This window comes from Paroedura picta, chromosome 2, assembly GCF_049243985.1.
Source record: "Paroedura picta isolate Pp20150507F chromosome 2, Ppicta_v3.0, whole genome shotgun sequence".
Taxonomy (NCBI): Eukaryota; Metazoa; Chordata; class Lepidosauria; order Squamata; family Gekkonidae; genus Paroedura; species Paroedura picta.
Genome location: NC_135370.1, coordinates 44,877,467 through 44,897,719, shown reverse-complemented (window position 1 = coordinate 44,897,719; position 20,253 = coordinate 44,877,467). Strand labels below are relative to the sequence as shown.

Genomic DNA, 20,253 nt, shown 5'->3' with positions numbered 1-20,253 from the left:
AAGGTTGACTCAGCCTTCCATCCTTCCGAGGTCGGTAAAATGAGTACCCAGCTTGCTTGCTGGGGGGTAAATGGTCATGACTGGGGAAGGCACTGGCAAACCACCCCGTATTGAGTCTGCCATGAAAACGCTAGAGGGCGTCACCCCAAGGGTCAGACATGACCCAGTGCTTGCACAGGGGATACCTTTACCTTTTTAACTTTAAGGAGTGGAACAAGAACAGTTCTGAAACAAGATTTCTTTGCATCACCTTTTCACCTGGGCAGAAACCTAGGGGCCCTTTGGTCGGTGTGAAATGATACGTAACAAGCATTCTCTTAATAGATGCAGAGATTCAGAAATTGACTTGTTGCATTTGTATCGACCTTAACTTTAGGGAGCTCAGAACTTAATTATTTTATTTATACCTGCTTTTTAAAAATGTCCCCTTTATTATGTTTTGTGCATGTCATGTGTCTTTATTGTTTAACTGAGGAATAACATTATTAAACAAAAAAATCCTTTGCAGGTTTCCAAGAAAGAAGCACACAGATGACATTGAAGGGACATTAGTATGGTTCACACATTCAGTGCTGCTGCCAAATTGTTTTGTTTTGTGGTCGACCCTGAAGAAGTAGGTTAAAAGACATAGAACCAGAGGACTGGCTGACCACTATGTGAGACCGGATGCTAGACCAGCCCACTTGTCTGATCCAGCAGGGCTGTTCTTATATTCTTAATGCGTAAACCTCAAGTGTATGCACACCTCCACAAGCAGATGGACCTGGGAGATTGCAGCAGTTCTCAAGAACATGGCCAATGGTGTTCTGGGAGGGGCAAGATCTACACATGCTACCATGACAGGGAATCCTGTACTTCCGGCATAGACCTCGGGTTGCTGCGTGGCCCTTCTTCCCCAGTGTAATAGTAGCACCCAGCGCATGGGATGTCTCCCTGTCTTGCTGACTTAAAAACGAAACACACCTCAGTATTTGGTCTTTAATCAACAATTTGTTTATCAAATAAGGGGAGGAATCAGGATAATCAGGGGGAAAGCAGTTTGGCTCCTATGTAAACATATTGTCAGATAGAGAAGACTGGTTAGGGAGATGCAGATTTCAAATACCAGCGAATATTTCTGCCTCAGATGAAAAGAAAACCCACAGGGTAACGCCATCAGTAGGAATATAATTTAGGTATAAAATTAACAGCCACGGCAAAGTTGCTGTTGTCTAATAGGCAACAATAGTATAATAATATAAACGCGTTTCAACAGTATAAATAAGCTATCAGGGTTTTTTTTAAACACTTTTTTTTTACATTGCATAATTTCTAAACGGAGACACCTAGTTTCAAACCAGGTTTAATGAGGTTTCGTTCACCTCTCCAAATCCTGCCCCTTAATTTACAGTCTCTGGCCGGAAGGCTCTTTTATATGGTCTGCAGTCTCTCCTTAGAATTCTGCACGCAAATCCCAGCTTTTATTTACATCTTCGGCCCTCACGGGAGCAGAGCAAATTGGCTGAAATTCCACACAAGAAAGTGAGTACAGCCTGGTTCTTCTGCGTCACGTCTCTCATGAGCGAGGAAAACCAGCATCTCCTGGAAATGATTAAGAAAACTGCACGGGGAGTGGGAGGGAATAGTTAACTCACCTCCCTGCACTTGGTAGTCCTTCCCTGAATCCCACCAACCCCACCTCTGCCGCTGCTGCTGCTGCCATGGCTGCTTTTTGTTCCTAAAAGAAACCTCAACTAGTTTGAGCTTTGCACTCTGTCAAATCTTGGTCGCTACAGACTGGCTCCAGGCTCCCGGTATCAGGCACCCCCTTGTGCTCCTTGTCTTGAAAAACAACCCCCTGCCTTCCACCCACCTCCGGTGCCCTGAGGCTAGTTCACAACAACAACAAATCGTCACAGTCAGGCCTGCTTCCTTGGCTTCATTGAATGAAATCTGATCCCAGTCTGAGGCCGGGTTTCAAAAGTCTGGGCCCACAGGAGCCCCGGCCCTGCTTGTCAGACTCGGCTTTCCTCCTCTTCGACGGCCCGGTGGAGACCCGGGATGAACTTTAAAAGCCTCTTCCGGACGCTTCCCTTTCTGCTCTTCCGAGGGAGCGTCCCGTAGACGTTTGGGGCGTTGCCTCGGTCCCACAGGGGAGATCCGGGGCCGCTGCTAGCCGCGCTGATGCTTCTGTGTCTCCGCAGGGAAGTCTTTGCCGCCGGGGCAGGGGAGTCTGTGGGGAGGAAGCAGTCGTCCTCCGTGCTTGACTGCCGGCTGAAGACCTCCCTGGCAGGATCCTCAAGAAGGCCGCCTTGGTAGAAGCTGTCCTCGCTGCCCACCGTCATGGAGCTGAGGCGGCTCAGACAGCTGCTCTCGCTGGAGAACCGAGGCTTGCTTGCCAAGAGTGACCCTGACCCAATGTAGTCACTCAGCAGGTTGGATTCTTCTAGCCCCGCCGGGTCAAGGGCTGAGCTGCTATTCACTTCATCTAGGAGACAGACAGAAGGCACGTTAGAGCTGAAGGACATCTGTTGCCAAGGCTGGGATCACTGTGTCAATTAGAGAAGGGCCAGTGCTGGAATTGGCAAGGTCTGTCACGGGCATATGGAGAATATCCTACAGGGGGCATCAGAGGAAATGTGTATTTCACATAGTTAAGATAGGAACTTCCTGATAAATTTCAGATAGTCTCCTCCAGTATCCCGATTGGCTCATTTGGAGACTTCCTGCTCCTTTGAGCCCACTTCCTCCCTGCTTGCCTCCAGAACAGGCAGAATGACTGAAAAGTTAACAGACAAGCTACTAAGACTCTTTCTCCTCTCTTTATTCACAAAGTTGTTTCTTTTCTAAATAAAAGTATTTTAGGCTTTTAAGCTGCCTGGTGCTTTATCTCTTTGCATATTTAAACCCTGCCAACGGATGGCCCCTCTTGGTATAGTGCTTAAGAATGGTAGCACCGGGTTTGATTCCCCACTCTTCCTCTACATGTAGCCAGCTGGATGACCTCGGGCCAGTCACAGTTTTCTCAGAGCTTTCTCAACCTCACCTACCTCACAGGGTATCTGCTTTGGTGAGGGGAAGGATAGGCAATTGTAAGCCACTTTGAGACTCTTTCTGGTAGTAAAAAGTGGGGTACAAAAAAAACTGCTGCTTCTTCCAATGGCCTAATCCATGCAAGATGAGTAGCTGCTATTGCAATTCATGACAGGCACTGGGGAGTAGTGGCTAGAATGTTGGACTAGGCTTTGGAAGACCAGGGTTTGAACACCCACCCTCCACTTTGCCATGAAGGATACTGGGCTACCTTGAACTAGCCACCCGCTCTCAGCCTAACCTCTGGGATTTTATAAGGATAAGAAAGAGAAGAGCGGAGAGCTGCTTTGGGAGAAAGGCAGGGTGCTAATGAAAAAATAAAGCCAAGGTTGCAGACAAAGAATGTTTGGCTTTTTAAGAGAAAGAAAACTAATGGGGGAGTGAAAAGAGACATCTGTGCATGCCTTCCTGTGACCAAGCGAATACTGCTCGTGCTCAGTTGAGATGCCACAGCAAGCATGGAGGGGGCGGCCGTGGCCAGCAGGAGGAAGAGGATGTGGTGAGCAGACAGAAGGTGAGCCAGATACGGCAGTGCGGAGGGGAGGGGAAAGGAAGCCAGCAGCACATAGGGAGGGGTGTTCCCCACCCCTAGCAGAAGACCTTCTTTTAGGTTACTCAAGGTCATCTTCTGGAAATGGCCCTAAGTCCTAGGGTTTCACAAAATTAAAGGGAGAAGCTGCAGGAATCTCTTTCAGCAAAACAAAACAAAAAAAGATTTCTGTTTAAATACTCTCATGGATCTCTCCTGGGTCACTTCTGTTCAGAGCTTCAGGCATGGATTGTGCCAGCCAATCAAAAGGAGGGGTGACTGTAACAGAATTGTTTGAGCTGTGCACTAAGAGGGAGCCAGAGGGCTGGAGCCAAAGGTTTGGGTCAGAGGTCTGCAACCCGTGTCTCGAGCCCAAGGTAGCTCTGTACTGAGCCAAGTTCGGCTCTTTTTTAAAAATTAAAAGGAAATCTTTGAGTTACGATATGTTGAAAGGGCAGGTGAGATGCCAGAATGTGAAGAATCTGGCAGGCAATGCTTTTAATGGGACTAAAGGACTTCTTAGAGATACTTTAGAGAAAGGGAGATGCGACACTTTGCAGAAAGGGAAAGGACACTTTGCAGAAAGGGAAAGGATAAAGGTGAACGGTTACCGCTAATCCATGTTTGATCATGCACAGATCACACAGGGTGCCCTTGTGCATGTCTGGGTAAAGTGCCATCAAGTGGAAAACCCATGGGATTTTCAAGGCAAGGGACTTCGGAGTGGTTTGCTGCTGCCTCCGTCTGCAAAGCAACGCAGAAATTCCTTGGTGGACCACCATCAACATATTAACCGGGGCCAACCCTGCTTAGTTTCTGAGATCTCACAAGATTCGGCTACCCTGAACCATTCAGTTTGAGGTTCCCGGGTCTATTTATTGTGAGATCTTATATGTGCTACTTGCTAATAAAGGACATCATTAATCAGCGTTCGGGCTGCTTATTAGCCAGCATTTATCAGTAATTTTGAATTGTGGGTTTCCTGTTATGCAAATATGCTTTCTTATACTGGCTCTTTCTTGGTTTCTTGCTCAGAATTTTGCCAACTCTGTCCCTTAGCTGTGGTTCCCATTCCTGTATACATTGGCTCATCTCTGTCCCAGGCTCAAACTGGAACATAGCTCAATGGTCATCCGTTTTGACTCTTGCGTTGAGGTGGATCATACAGGGCTGAACTCTGAGTCTGTACGAGCACCAAAAGCTTATGAAAGAGGATCTTTCAAAGCCATCTCTTCCCCTCAACAGCTGCCTGAAACCCCAATACCTGTTGGAATCTGTAAGCTCTGTAGTGTGCATGATTCAAAAGCATACGATGAATATCCTACAGGGGGCATCAGAGGAGACGTGTATTTAGCATCGTTAGAATAGGAACTTCCTGATGCTTTTCAGATAGTCTCCTTCAGGGTCCTGATTGGCTCAATAGGAGACTTCCTGCTCTTTTGAGCACACCTCCTCCCTGCTTGCCTCCAAAACAAACTGAAGAAGAAGAGGAGTTGGTTCTTTTATGCCGCTTTTCTCTACCCGAAGGAGGCTCAAAGCTGTTGAAATAACACTATCCTGTTGCCTTAAGCCGTTTGATGCTTCGCTCTCCTGGCATATTTAAACTCTGCCAACAATATGGTGAACTAGAAGGGGCTGCTGGGAGCGGAAGGAGGCGGAGCAGCCCCTCTTGTGCCTGCTTCTCCAGTTCATTTCACGGCGCTGTAAAATCCAAACTGTGCACATTATCCTAGCATAAAACGTCCCCAGAAGATTTCGTTCATAGGGAAAGAAGGTCCAAAATTCAGACCAAGCAAATTCGTGTTTAGACTGAGCTCGCGTCATTTCTGATGAGGAAGCTAGGTCCGTCACTGCTTCTTGCTCCCTAATAGGAGAAGCGCAGGCTTACCGTGAAGTAGGTGTTGCTCCCGTAAGCAAAGAGCCTGGAACTCGACCAGCTTGTCTTGCAACGCTTGCTGCAAAACACAAACCACAATTGTCAGAACTTTTCTACCAACACGACACCCTGCCTGACTTTGGCCCAGAGTGTCTTTTGCATGGAGGGTAGTTCTGATGATCATGGCTACTGATAATCTCAAACATCCCCTAAGACCGTTCTTTTTTTTTTTAAGGCTTCATTTAAACCACAGCATAGGGAGGATTCCAATTGACAAACTAACATCTGGCTTCACCCCTCCCTCATCCTCCCTTTCACTCAGGCCCACCCATAGATTCATGTATAAATAGCCCCACGGGCTGCTGTAGGAAGGGGGAGATCTCTTCTGTTGTTCTGCAACCCATATAGAATGTGTAAACAATCCATATTGACTACAGGGTTCCAGTGCATGAGTAGCTTACACAAGGTAGAAGGTAAGACAAACAGAGGGGTACATGGGAGTCTTGCACAGGTCTTCCCATACATCGTGCTGTTTCACATGCACATGTAGAGTCGGGGAGAGGAGAAACAGAGATGTTTGGGAATTCTGTGTGCTCCTGTGGTGACACATACTTTAGACGTACTTTTCCGCATACTTTAGATAATGTGCTTTCAATGCACTTTAGAAGCAGATTTTCCTGTTCTGCACAGAAAAACCCGGCTGCAAAAGCACGTTGAAAGTGCCTTATGCAATGTGTGCAGGATCATTATTTGCTGGAGAGGCGAGGGTCACGTAAAACTGGAGTTCATGTCAAATACACCTTACTGTTTTTTCTGGGGGAACAGAGGACATAATATAAGTCCCTGAGGATTAAACCACACACTACAAGAGAAAGCTAAGTCCAAAGGCTCCCCTAGCAACAAATTGAATGTACCACTTGTGTAGAGGAAAACCAGATAAAATCCCTCAATAATAATCATATGGAACTTGAAAGGCTTACAGGTCTGTTACGGTGTAACTTTTAAGGAATACAGGTAGATTCTCCCCCCCCTCTATATTTTATCTTTGCAACAACCTTGCAAGAGAGATTCAGGTGGGTAGCCGTCTTGGTCTGAAGCAGAAGAATAAGGTTGGAGTTCAAAAGTACCACTAAGACCAGCAAAGTAATGTGGGTTTTCTCTCGTTTACGTGCCATAGGTTCCTGTCTCTCTTGGCTAGGGTTGCCAGTTCTGGGTTGGGGAATACCTGGAGGCTTTGGGGGTGGAGCCAGAAGCAGGTGGGATTTGAGGTGGGGAGGGGCTTCAGTGGAGTATAATGCTATGGAGTCCCATCCCCCCTCCAAATCAGCCATTTTCCCCAGGGGAATTTTTCTTTAATCTAGAGATTAGCTATAATTTCTGAGTTGTCAGCTCTGGGTAGGGAAATACTTGAGACTTTGGAGGCGGAGCCAGAAGCAGAATTTGGAGGAGAGCCAGTTTGGTGTAGTGGTTAGGAGTGCGGACTTTTAATTTGGCATGCCAGGTTCGATTCAGCGCTCCCCCACATGCAACCAGCTGGGTGACCTTGGGCTCGCCACAGCACTGATAAAGCTGTTCTGACCGGGCAGTGATCTCAGGGCTCTCTCAGCCTCACCCACCTCATAGGGTGCCTGTTGTGGGGAGAGGAAAGGGAAGGCGACTGTAAGCCGCTTTGAGCCTCCTTTGGGTGGGGAAAAGCGGCATATAAGAACCAACTCTTCTTCTTCTTCTTCTTCTTCTTCTTCTTCAGGTGGGATTTGGGGCAGGGAAGGCCCTCAGTGTTATATAATGCTATGAAACCACCACCACCCCCTCCCGAATCTGCCATTTCCTCCTGGGGGAACTGATCTCTTTAGTCTGGAGATGAGCTATAATTCCTGAGTAGGACTGGGAGCTCTGGGCTGGGAAATATTTTTAGTCTGGAGATGAGCTGTAATTCCAGGGGATCCCAGGCCCTCCTGAGGACAGGCGTCCCTAGCCTTGATGTGGAATCTGTTATCGGGACTGCTACATCCGCAGGCCTCTCACAGTGAGCATCTCCTTCAGACACCCCTAAAGCTTTTCTTCAGAGGGAAGGGTCAAACAAGCGCCGGGACTGGAAGCGGCAGCATTCTCCGCCTTTGCCAGGCTTCCTCCTAATCAGCTGCCGTGTTCTCATTAAGCCCAGCAATGAAAGGTCTGCCTGTGGGGGCTCGGCTCTTTCGGAGCTCTTTCGGCCTGGCTGGGAAGGAGGCATTTGCTCGCTTGAATCAAAACTCTTGCTGCCATTCCAACAGCAGGGAGGGCAAACGCAGGCGGCAGCCCCACATTACATAAGCAGGCTGGCTGGGCACGTGGCCTCCCGAGCTCTCCTCTAGGGTTCTGCCAGCCTTGAGGGTTTGTTCCAGGGTAGAATTCAGCAGCATGAGCAAAAGCAGCAGCGGGAATTGCCCTTTCTCTCATATTCTGTGCTAGATGGCAGCATTGTAATGATACAAATTCAGGGGGGGGGGGAGGAAGAGGGGCATTATTTTCTTCTTGAGACGGTGATCAGAGGTCACATGTCTCGTACTGTTCCTAAAATGGAAATTGCAAGCTCCTGCAGCCTCAGCTGGCCTCGGGTCCTGCAGGGAGGGAAGTGGCGTCGAACACTTTGAACTCCACGCCGTTTTGCTGCTTGAAACTTGGCTCCCAGCGTTGTTATGAACATTTCCAAATCCTCATAAACTGAGTGCCCAACAGCGGAACTGGGTGGTGGCTGGGAAAGCCCATTTCCCTTTCCTGCACAGCCCCAAGGCTAATTGAGGCGACATGGGTCTGCAGAATGGCTTACGTTATCATAAAACTCAGGCCGCAACTCTTTATGTGTTAATTTTCATTTTGCCCTTCCTCAAAGGAACTCAGAGTAGTGTACAACAGGGGTAGTCAACCTGTGGTCCTCCTGATGTCCATGGACAACAATTCCCATGAGCCTCTGCCAGCGTTTGCTGGCAGGGGCTCATGGGAATTGTAGTCCATGGACATCTGGAGGACCACAGGTTGACTACCCCTGGTGTACAACATTTGATGCGTAACGACGGGACCACCTCTCCATGTCTCCCTAAGTACTTCATGCTCTGGAAACACCGTCTTGTTGGTGATCCCTGGCCCCAAAGAGACCTGGATGGCCATTTTGGCCTTGGCTCCTGCCTGGTGGAACAAGTTACCAGTAGAGGCCTGGATGGAACTGACAACGTTCTGTTGTGCCTGTAAAACAGCACTCTTCCACCAGGCCTGTGACTGAGGCCAGGACCACTGAGGAACAACAACGGGCCTCTCTTCACCTCTCCTCTTCATGTCCGTCCTCCTACGCCCACTCTGGCTTCTCCCCGCACTGATTGGGGAACATCTCAGCATTGTGCAGAACAGAATGGTCAGGTAGGCAATGATGCCAGCGGCAACAGCAACATTCTATATTTTATGATGTTCTAATATGCTCTTTAAATGTTTTTTTTAAATGTAGACTCATGTTGCAAACTGCCCCAAGCCCACTTGCAGGGAGGGGCAGTCTAGAAATTAAAATAGAAATAAAACAAATTATTGTCACAACAACCCTGTGAGGTAGACAGAGAGAAAGCTCACCCAGCAAGCTTTACAGCAAGATTGGGGATTGGAACCTGAATGTCTCACATCCTAGTGAAGTGGTGTCCAAATTGTGGCTCTCCAGATGTCCATGGACTACAATTACCATGAGCATGGCCCATTGGCAGGGGATCATGGTAACCTTGGGGCAGGGGTAGTCAACCTGTGGTCCTCCAGATGTCCATGGACTACAATTCCCATGAGCCCCTGCCAGCAAACGCTGGCAGGGGCTCATGGGAATTGTAGTCCATGGACATCTGGTGGACCACAGGTTGACTACCCATGCCTTAGGGCATCTCGTGGCTGTATCCACTATGAAAAGCTGATTCAGCAGATCCACGCTGGCACTGGCAATGGTAAAGCAGAACTCTGCTAGTTCCAGACTCATAGGTTGCATTGCTCAAGGGAGTAGAAAGTTCCCCAAAGTCGCTTTGATGAAAGTCTGTTTGGACAGAGCTAGCTTCACCCACTACAGCTGATGCTACGTTCTGTAATGCAACTGATATTTTAAACCCTTCGAAGAATCTGTACCTTTAAAAGATGCAGTTTGGTTTCCAGTTCCATCCTTTTCAAAACCAAGGCTTCATTCACAACATCCAACCTGTAAACAACACAAGAACAGAGGATAAGAAATGCCCAGGCAAGATTAGATGCAAGGTTTTATCTAGTCTAGACCTGTGGTACCAAACTGGCCAGCCATAGAATGTTCATAAACAGAGCCAAGTGGCATCAGCAATCTCTTGTTGCTTAACTGAGAATCTGGTGAAGATGGGGGTATTGCATACATTTATAGAAATAGATTAATTTTTAAACAAAAACAAACAAGAAGAGTTGGGTTTTGTACCCCTCTTTTCTCTGCCTTAAGGAGTCTCAAAGCAGTTTACAAGCTCCTTCCCTGTGAGGTAGGTATGGCTAAGAGAGCTCTGAGAGAACTGTGACTGGCCCAAGGTTACCCAGCGGGCTTTGCAAAGAGAAGTGGGGATCAGCCCAGTTCTCCAGGGCCCATGCTGGACTTTCAAAGTGCTTTTGCAACTGGTGGCTCTCAGAACGGGGGCATGCTAAATGAAATCCTGGTAGTTCTGGTGAATAAAAACTGATGAAGTCCATGCTCCCTATCATCCTTCTGATTCAAGGCAAGGCGTGGTGGTGGTAACACACGGTGACATGCAACCTATTGGGAGAAGAATCCATAATGCCATCCAGCAGTGTACAAGTGTGAGAGTGGTTGGAAAAAAGAGAAGAAAACGAGGAAAGGAATAGGAGCTGGCCCCAAGAAGAACATGCTGCGTCCTTCTCTGCATGTTTTCCCATTTTCCCATTGATAAACTTCATCCAGATGCACAATAACTTGGAATTTTCCCCCTTTTTAAAAGTCCACTGCCCTTTCACAGAAATAAGGCAAAAATAAGGTCATCATCTGAAATAAGGTCATGCACTCAGTTTAACTGAGCTCAGTGGATTATAGGGAAGATCAGGGGCCAAGCCTGTTGCCTTCAGGAATACAATGGGCACTAGATTGGGGGACAGGGTGGAAGAACTCTATGGCCTCTCCCTCCCCCCAGGACCTGGAAAGGCTGCAGGCTGGAGGCCCCCAGGAAGGGAACTCACTGGCAGGGGCAGCTCTCACACAGCAGGGATCTGCAGCCTCTGAGCCTCGGAGGAAATTGGAAGGAGGGGGGGTGGTCAGGAGTGGGGGACAGAAGGCGATTGGCTGGCTGCTGGTCAGACAGGCAACCTAGTTGGAGGAGGCACTCAGGGACAGGACAGCCACCCTGATTGGGCATTAAGTGCTGAGTGGCACTTAAGTCATGAGACCAGCCCCTCCTCCAAGCCCTTACGAGAAATATTAAGTGGAACGGATAATGTAGCAGAGGTAAGAACCTGGAGCTCCTTAGAAGACAGGTGGGTTAAAAAGATTAAACAGAAAAAATGGATGGATGCATCTGCACATCATTGACTATTGCACAGCAGCTAAAACTGAAAACTGGTTTATTCCACATAGCACAGCAATGGCACAATCCCCAGCAACGTGTGGCTACAGCCATGGTTCTCTATTTATCATTGCATTTACCTTAATGGATTCTCGGACAATCTGATCAAATCCACCATTTGCTTGTGACTGAGCCCTTCGGTGCTCACCCGGTTGATATGGGTCAGAATATAACCTGTGGCAATTCAACATGCAAATAATCAGCACATGTATTTTATTCCTTGGAGACGGTTATAAATCGCTCAGGGTTCAAAGTGGTGAGCCCTATTGAATAAGGGAAACTGCCTTGACTGTTTCAGGCCCTCAAAAGTACCCAGCAAAGGTACCATGGGCAACTAGGGGTGACCCTTATCCACTTCCAATGGGAGGTCCCTGCTAATCCTTGATGGCCCCCTACGGCCGCTTGTATGAGCAGCAGGAGAAAACATGGAGAGAAAAATGACATTGTGCAATGTCACTTCCAGACAAAAAACTGGAAGTGACGTCAGCATGGTACTAGGAAACTCTAGGGATCTACCAAATCTCTATGGAAAAACCATAGATTCCCAAAGTGCTGCCATGACACAGTGACAATATTTTGAGGGGGGGCGGAGGGACTCTAAGTGACATTGTGCAACACCATTCCCATCTGCCCATCTCCTCTGGAGCCTAGTAAACCCCCACCTGTTGCCACCCAAAAGCTTCTATCTCACTGGAAATGTAAGAAAGAAACAACTGGAATCTATTAATCCAGCGCAACAGGTAGTTTTTTCTCTTCAAGTGTTGCTGTTCATATATGGAAAACACGAGGACAGGCTTCTCCCCATACCTGAAGATGGGCCACGAGAAAACTGGGGGACCCAGCGATGAAAGCTGTACTTTTCAATGTCACTGACATAACTTCTCACAATGAAAGGATACAAAGTAAAGTTGATTGATCCCCCGACTGTAATTGGGCACAGGCTGAGGCTCAAGGGTGAGGAAGTCCTTCAGGTTACACAGACCCCAGGTAGGGTTGCCAGCTCTGGGTTGGGAAATCCCTGGAGACTTTGGGGGTGGAGCTGGGAGTGGGTGGGATTTGGGGCAGGGTATAATGCTGTGGAGTCCACCCTCCCAAGCAGCCATTTCCTCCAGAGGAATTGATCTCTTTAATCTGGAGATGAGCTAGAATTCCAGGGAATCCCAGGTCCCACCTGGGGCCTGGCATCCCTAATCCCAGGCAATGAAGATCCAAGTGTAAGTGGCACACATATCGGTCATATCCTCTCGTCCCTTCCGATGCAGAACCGCTTTCACACATGTTGGATAATACACTTTCAACACATTTTAGCAATTGTTTGTAAGTGCATTATCCCTCCTATATGGAAGCAGCCTAGTATTTAAGCCTGGAATTACAAAAGTATGACCCATGTATCACTGTCTTCTCAATCCAGAAGGGCAGAGAGGATGCGCTAACCAATTGGCATTATCTTATTAGCTCAAAACTGATTGCTGGAGCTGCCACCCCTCACCCATATTTGTTTCTTTCTTTCTGAATCTGCAAAATGAAGAGAGCAGCAAACTGGAAGTTACCACTTTGGAGTCCAGAGAGGTAGGCAGGGCTTCCTTCCTTTACTTTGCAGATATACGTGCAGCTTTCCAAGCTGCAATTGGTTTGCGGCTGAAATCGAAGAGTCTGTAAATGGCAGAAGCACAGGGTTACCTTGCAGTCCGTCACCCTATTTTGCAGATCCTTCCAAGCGGCAATTGTACAAGGGACCCTGCTTGGCAAATATGTCTAATAGCATGGACTCCCCCTCTGCAGCACTAAGGCATGTTGGAATCTGCAAAGTCTAATCTGCATGATTCAAGAGCAGGGGTAGTCAAACTGCGGCCCTCCAGATGTCCGTGGACTACAATTCCCAGGAGCCCCTGCCAGCGACTGCAGTCGCTGGCAGGGGCTCCTGGGAATTGTAGTCCACGGACATCTGGAGGGCCGCAGTTTGACTACCCCTGTTCAAGAGCATATGAGGAGTATCCTACAGGGGGCATCGGAGAGGATGTGTATTTAGCATAGCTGGAATAGGAGCTTGCTGATGTTTTTCAAACACTCTCCTCCAGGGTCCTGATTGGCTTAAAAGGGGACTTCCTGCCCTACTGAGCACACTTCCTCCCTGCTTGCCTCCAGAACACACAGAATGAATGTGGAACAGCAGTTAAGACAGTTAGTTAGGTCTCCCTCTCCTCTTTCTACACAAAGTTTGCCTCTCCTCATAATAATTTTATTCTTCAAGCGGCTGGTGCTTTGCCCCTCTTTGCATATTTAAACACGGCCAACAGGACAAGCATTTCCTCTTTTTAAAGAAACGAAACGAAATTTGAAGGAACAAACAGGTTTCCCACCCAGCAACAAGACTACTATTTGTGACTGTTATGTTTTAACAGTTGCCAAACTGTTTAAGCAGGGTCACTTTGGATGATCTGAAAGGGCGGAGAGTAGAACTGTAAAGTTTTCCCCCTGAGAGAGAGAGTGAGAATAGAAGCTACAGTAGGTATTTGGCTCTCTGCTCCTGTCCAGAGCTGCTGAGATCTCCCTATGAGGCTCCCACATAAAGAATCCTTCCAAAGCCTCCCACAGGATCATGTCAAAGCAAATCATGTGACTTTCCTGGCCTCAGAGTGACCATGTTCCCTGAACTGTCTCCTAGTCCGTCCTCCTCTTCTGGGTGGCCTACCTCTGTCTGGCATGTATCTTCTCCCTTTGACCTTTCAGAATGGGCAGAATGTGGTACAAAGAAAGCACCAACTTCATGTCCAACCACTCAGGTTGGTTGGTTTGTTTTGCCATTGGCAATACTGCACAGCTAGATCTGATTGGCTATTTGGCATTATGACATCATTTGCTCACAATGGAATTCCCGGCTGGGTTGGGTCACTTGCGGAAGGAGAACTCACAGCAATGGCGTGGAACCAACCACCCAGGTGGGCAAGATGCTATGGGCAGATGGATGCGAAAAGCTTGGGGTGATCTTGGGGGAGCGTTTCCGTTCCTCCAAAAGTTTCTTTTCACATTAATGAAAATGTTGATTTCTGAACATCTGTCACAGTTTTTGCATATTTTTTTAAGGAAGAGGGAACTTATCATGTAAGATTAAGGACAGTGGGATCAGTTCTGTTGCATGTCACACCTGCACACGGATCATGACCACAGACTCACTCTGTTCACAACGCTGAAGCCTCACCTGAATTTCAAATCCAAACGTTTCATTGTCCTCTTTGAAGATTTTGAGTGATTTTCTACAAAAGACAAACACAGTTGACAACCAATTGATCGTCCTCTGCAAACAGATAGCTACTATGTTGTTCTGCTGCCTCTTTTTGCTTGCGGTGCTGGCATTCTGTTTGTGGGGAATGGTGTTTTTGGGTGCTGTTTGTTTTTGAAACACACAAAAGCATTTCCAAATGGAATCCTCCACCTACAGTCTGAAGCATGGAAACCATCTGACCACCTTATGCTCTTTCACATGTGAACCAGACCTGAATTCATTGTACAGTGATGATCTCAATTTACAAGAAGTGCTGGATTTCTGTACCCCACTTTTTACTACACCAAAGGAGTCTCAAAGCAGCCCACAACAGACACCCTGTGAGGCAGGTAAGGCTGAGAGAGCTGTGAGAGAACTGGGACTGGCCAGGGTCATCCAACTGGCTGCATGTGGAGGAGGAATGGGGAATCAAACCCAGCTCTCCAGATTCACCACGACACCAAGCTGGCTCTCAGATGGCTCTCTAAAAGTGCTCTGATGTTCTCTGTCTACAAGGGAGAACATGGGGAATGAAGGGCGAATTCTCCACTATAGAGATGATGACCTGGCTCTCTAGTTCTATCATTAAAATTCAAATGAACGTCCGTTCCCAACAGGATCTGTCAACTCACATTAACACGTCTCTGTCCTAGTACAAGCTGCTAGAACTGCTCAGGACTCCCGGTGCTTTTCATCTGCTCCACCTCTCCACCCTGGCCCTCCTATACATTCCTTATACCCCCATGCACAATCATAACATTAATGGGTAGTAAGTATCAATGTTAGGACTAGAAAGAAGGAAAGTGCTTACCTCTGCAGACCGACCGAGCCACCTGAGGAACTTGTTCTGCATAAAGCAAGCTAGAAATAAAAGTTTGGCTAGTCAGTCAGTTGCATTAGAAATAGAAATTGAATCCTATTTATAAAACCCAGTGCATCCACATGCATTACATTTCAAGCAAGGCAGAACTGCTGATCTGCCTACCATATTTTTACCCCTGCCCTTCCTCCAAGGTGCTCAGAGCAGCTGCTGTGAGTCTCCCCTTCTACTTTTTACCTGCACAAAACCCTTGTGATAGATTCGGGGTGGGGGGTGGGGGATGGGGGAGGCAGCCATGTTGATTTGAAGCAACAGAACAAAGTTTGAGTCCAGTGTTACCTTTAAGACCAACAATGTTTACCCAACAGAATACCCAGAATTCCTAGAATTAAACTTTTTGGATTCAAGCTTGGTTCAAAAAGAAGAGAAGAAGAAGAGCTGGGTTTTTGTACCCCACTTTTCATTACCCAAAGTGGCTTAAAATCACCTACCTTTCCTCCCCCCACAACAGACCCCTGGTGATCTAGGTGAGGCTGAGAGATCTGTGACTGGCCCAAGGTCACTTCCAATGGCTGCGAGTGGAGGAGTGGGGAATCAAACCCAGTTCTCCAGATTAGGGGTTACCACTCTTAACCACTATCCCAAGCTGGTTCTCAAAAATCCTATGAAGTATCATATGTTTAGACAGTCAACTGCCTATGAATCACCCAATGAGTCTCATGGCTTAATGGGGCTTAGACATGAGGTCTCTCCAATCCAGGTCTGAATTCAAAGAACTGCGCAACATGGACTGCAGAACACAATATGAACATGTGTTCCCTTACTAGCTATGATTGCAGTTTCCATAAATTACTTTTGAAGACATCCAGTGACCACTGGCAATGAACAGCCCTTGTTCTACGTCAATGACGTGGCTAAAGTCTGCTGAATCCTTTTCTGTTGCAGGAAATTCAGCTCAGTTCAGTTTTAAAAGAGTGGAAAGGAGGGCGGTGGAGACACCAGTGCTTATACAGCTAATATTTTGTGCGGTAAACATTCTGTGGCATGTTCTTTTGGACACATCACAGGGCTAAGAGGATGCTCCTCAGATGAGCTGGAAATAGACGAGTTTTTCAGAGAGTTAAAGACATGTCAAGCTATTTTAGGTCTTTTTTTTAAAGCTTGCATTTTGGTAGACTCTACCATCAATGCTGCTGATTTTTTATGCCAAATGCACAGTTTTTAATTGGATTTTATTGAACTTGTGGTTTTATTGTAGTTTTTATATTGTTATGATACTAGCTGCTACTTTGGAGAAAAGGCAGGATTAAAAAATCTGAATAAATAAATAACCAACTTTAGCAGTCAATACAATTACATTTTTTCCACCTCTACAACCTTGTCCGGATAGATGGCTGACTACAGATAGACCTGATAGCTAGCCGTTCCCCGCAGTGCTAAAGAAAGTTTACTCTACTCCATAATCACTTGTTACTGAGAGCCAGTTTGGTGTAGTGGTTAGGAGTGCGGACTTCTAATCTGGCATGCCGGGTTCGATTCTGCGCTCCCCCACATGCAGCCAGCTGGGTGACCTTGGGCTCGCCACAGCACTGATAAAACTATTCTGACCGAGCAGTAATATCAGGGCTCTCTCAGCCTCACCCACCTCACAGGGTGTCTGTTGTGGGGAGAGGAATGGGAAGGCGACTGTAAGCCGCTTTGAGCCTCCTTCGGGTAGGGAAAAGCGGCATATAAGAACCAACTCTTCTTCTTCTTCTTCTACTGTAACCTGTAGACATTTGAAAAGGTTATTTCAATAGGCACTTTTAAAAAGTGCCTTGTGCCAATTAGGTATGTGAATAATTGATCACTGATGTCTGCTCCAGAAATAGTAATGTAGGATTTCCCCCTGTTGCTTTGTAGGCTGTTTTTATGCCAGGCATAAGCATTCCATGTTGCAATTTATTTTCTGCGAACAAGATCAATCACACATGTTCTCTCTGATGCAGGGATGGTTGCCACAGAAAAGCAAACCCTGCCGCATTCCAAGTTATGAAACCAAACAAATACTTAAAAGCCAGACGAAGCCAGCATCCCAGCCCTGTGAGCCTCATTTGCAAAGCGGCCTTGTTCAAAGCAAAAGCTTCCAGAACATACAAAATTGACAGTGAACACTTAATGGCAGGTTTTTCAGCCCAATTGTAACATGACATTTCTGCTTTAATTCTTGTCTCCTCTGCAGGGGACTTTACGAGGCAAGTGACAATAAACAAATAAAACTATGGGGGATGTTAATGACCAACTTGCTAAAATGAGCAAATTTTGGTAAGCTACTGTTGCTCAGTGCTTGCCTGTATCTACCCAGCATCCAATACCTGAGCTTTAAAAACCACTAGCCATGGTAAGGCAGAAGCAGTGGACTTCTAAAACCTGGAGCTAGGAGGCAACCTCAGGGCAGGGCCTTGGCCTCTCTGCACTGTGGGTTGGCCCTCCCACCATCAATCAATCCATTCCCTGTTAGAGGTGTCATCAGGGCCTCCTGGGACACAAGCTGGGGGTGGGAGACAGGGTTGCCACCACCAGTTTGGGGCAGAACCTGGATAGGACAGGGACCTCCGTGGGGTACAAAGGCCATAGAGATCACCTCCCAAAGCCTCCATTTTCTCCAGGCTGATCTCTGCAGTCTGGAGATGAGCTATAATTCTGTGGGATTCACACATCCCACCTGGAGGCTAGCACCCCTATTCCCAATCTATACAACTGAACAAGCTTCAGTTCACGTAACAAGAAGAAGAAGAAGAAGAAGAAGAAGAAGAAGAAGAAGAAGAAGAAGAAGAAGAAGAAGAAGAAGAGGTGGTTCTTATATGTCGCTTTTCTCTATTCAAAGGAGTCTCAAAGCGGCTTACAGTCGCCTTCCCTTTCCTCTCCCCACAACAGACACCCTGTGAGGTGGGTGAGGCCGAGAGAGCCCTGATATCACTGCTCAGACAGAACAGCTTTATCAGTCCCATGGCGAGCCCAAGATCACCACAGCTGGTTGCATGTGGTGGAGCGCGGAATCAAACACGGCTCACCAGATTAGAAGTCCATACGCCTAACCTCTACCCCAAGCTTGCTCTAGAAAACAATCTGTCCCCACATTCTACCCTCTTTGTAAAGGAGTTCTTCCCCCATGGCTAACTGGTGATGCCTTCCATTTTGACCAGCAGGGATATCCATCAATCATAGTAGACAAATGTCAGTCATGTTGTATGTAAGCACTTATTGCAACATTACAGGAGGATTTGGATAGGAGACCACCAAGGAATTTCAGGGCTGCTCTGTAGAGGAAGGCACTTCTGAACATCTCCTGCCTTGAAAACCCAACAGCACTTCATACACCCATACAGAACAGAAGATACAGAACTATCCCAAAAAGATTTGGTTATGCCAGGTACACTCTATTAACCAATGTGTGAAAAGAAAAGGCTTTTCTTTTCTTCCCTCAAAAAACATTTCTGCTCAGTTAATAAAAGGCTGCTCCTGACCAGAATGACAAAAACATGTCTTGGAGAGATGTCATGAACTTAGTCATTACTGTTGCCCAATGTTAAATAAATTACACGTAAGGGAAGGGAAAAGAGCCTCTTGTGGCGCAGAGTGGTAAGGCAGCCGTCTGAAAGCTCTGCCCATGAGGCTGGGAGTTCAATCCCAGCAGCCGGCTCAAGGTTGACTCAGCCTTCCATCCTTCCGAGGTCGGTAAAATGAGTACCCAGCTTGCTGGGGGTAAATGGTGATGACTGGGGAAGGCACTGGCAAACCACCCCGCATTGAGTCTGCCATGAAAACGCTAGAGGGCGTCACCCCAAGGGTCAGACATGACTCGGTGCTTGCACAGGGGATACCTTTACCTTTAAGGGAAGGGAACAAATCACGACTTCCCTAAAGAAGAAGCAGAGTTGAGTTTTATACCCCACTTTTCTCTACCCGAAGGAGTCTCAAAGCGGCTTGCATTTGCCTTCCCTTTCCTCTCCCCACAACAGACTCCCTGTGAGATGGGTGAGGCTGAGAGAGCCCTGATATTACTGCTCAGTCAGAACAGCTTTATCAGGGCTGTGACTGGCCCAAGGTCACCCAGCTGGGTGCATGTGGAGGAGGAGTGCGGAATCAAACCCAGCTCTCCGGATTCAAGCCGCCCCTCTTAACCACCTCACTACTCTGGCTGGTGGGGATCGAGAGCATCTCGAGATTCAAAATACAACCCTTCTTAGCACTTTTCTGCACTGAGAGCAATCCTGGCTGCAGCAGTTTCCCAGCGGAGGCAAAACCTCTTCAGCTCAGCTGGGCATTGATCTTGGGCATGGAGCCTATTCCTAGCAGAGAGGTGGCTCTAAAAGTTTTCCCAGGCAGCAAGCAAACAGGAGACCTTGTCTGGCTATTCTCAAACCTGCGGAGTTAGAGTTGAATACAGTTGCCACTATCCCACTGGTGTGATAAAGTTATTGTTGTTTGTTTGTTTAATCATCTAGCATCCTCACACACGGGGACTGGGCATTGCAAGGGTTTCTTGGCATGGTGGCAGATGGGCAGGGGCTGTTTTCTGAGTTTCTGAGACGTGAGCACCTGAGGATACCTGCTGCACCACCACATCCCCCAGAACTGGCTCTGACCTTGCCCATGTCCCCACAAGCCCTCAGCCTCATTCTGTCCTGAAAGCGAGTGACTCTGAGCCCCCAAAGTGTAGCAAAGTCACAGTGAAGGAGGGATGAAGAAGGGCCGGCTGCAACCTTCTCCATAGACAACATACCTGCTTGTAATCCCTGGGCAAGGTCCCCACGGAACCGGTGGAGAGTTTGGCCCTTCTGTTGTCCAGCGGAGGGCTGCCTATCGCTTCTAAGCCGGGGGCGTAATTCATCGTCGTGCTGTAGCCCGTGCAGTGGACGTTGCGGTTCTGCTGAATAAGCCTCTTTAAGGACATTTTGGGCCCCTCCAAAAGTCGCTTCCAGGCTGGCCCGGCTTCAAGGACCTCACTGGATGAAGGGGAAGCAACTAAAAGCATAACCTCCTCTGTGAGTAGAAGTATTTAAAAGAAGAAGAAGGGGGGGGGGAGAAAGCCCACGTGACTTGTGGTTTCAGTGCAGGTTTCAT

General features: G+C 47.5%; 1 protein-coding gene across 1 annotated transcript; it reads right to left on the bottom strand.

Moving 5' to 3' along the window:
- Positions 1 to 808: 808 nt before the first annotated feature.
- On the bottom strand, positions 809 to 20,253 carry CYTIP (cytohesin 1 interacting protein). The gene is made up of 8 exons (XM_077320001.1): positions 19,913 to 20,253; positions 15,139 to 15,188; positions 14,265 to 14,319; positions 12,616 to 12,718; positions 11,146 to 11,239; positions 9,606 to 9,675; positions 5,490 to 5,556; positions 809 to 2,467 (listed from the first exon to the last, which is right to left on the bottom strand). Exons 1-8 carry the CDS (start codon positions 20,162 to 20,164, stop codon positions 1,995 to 1,997), a joined length of 1,164 nt encoding a protein of 387 aa, XP_077176116.1. The 5' UTR covers positions 20,165 to 20,253; the 3' UTR covers positions 809 to 1,994.

Coding starts and splice junctions, on each gene's coding strand:
- CYTIP (XM_077320001.1), bottom strand. CDS start 20,164: ATGCTTTTAGTTGCTTCCCCTTCATCCAGTGAGGTCCTTGAAGCCGGG. Junction 12,719..14,264: donor CGTTTGGATTTGAAATTCAG/GTGAGGCTTCAG, acceptor TGCCATTTACAG/ACTCTTCGATTTCAGCCGCA. Junction 9,676..11,145: donor TTGTCCGAGAATCCATTAAG/GTAAATGCAATG, acceptor TGTTGTTTACAG/GTTGGATGTTGTGAATGAAG.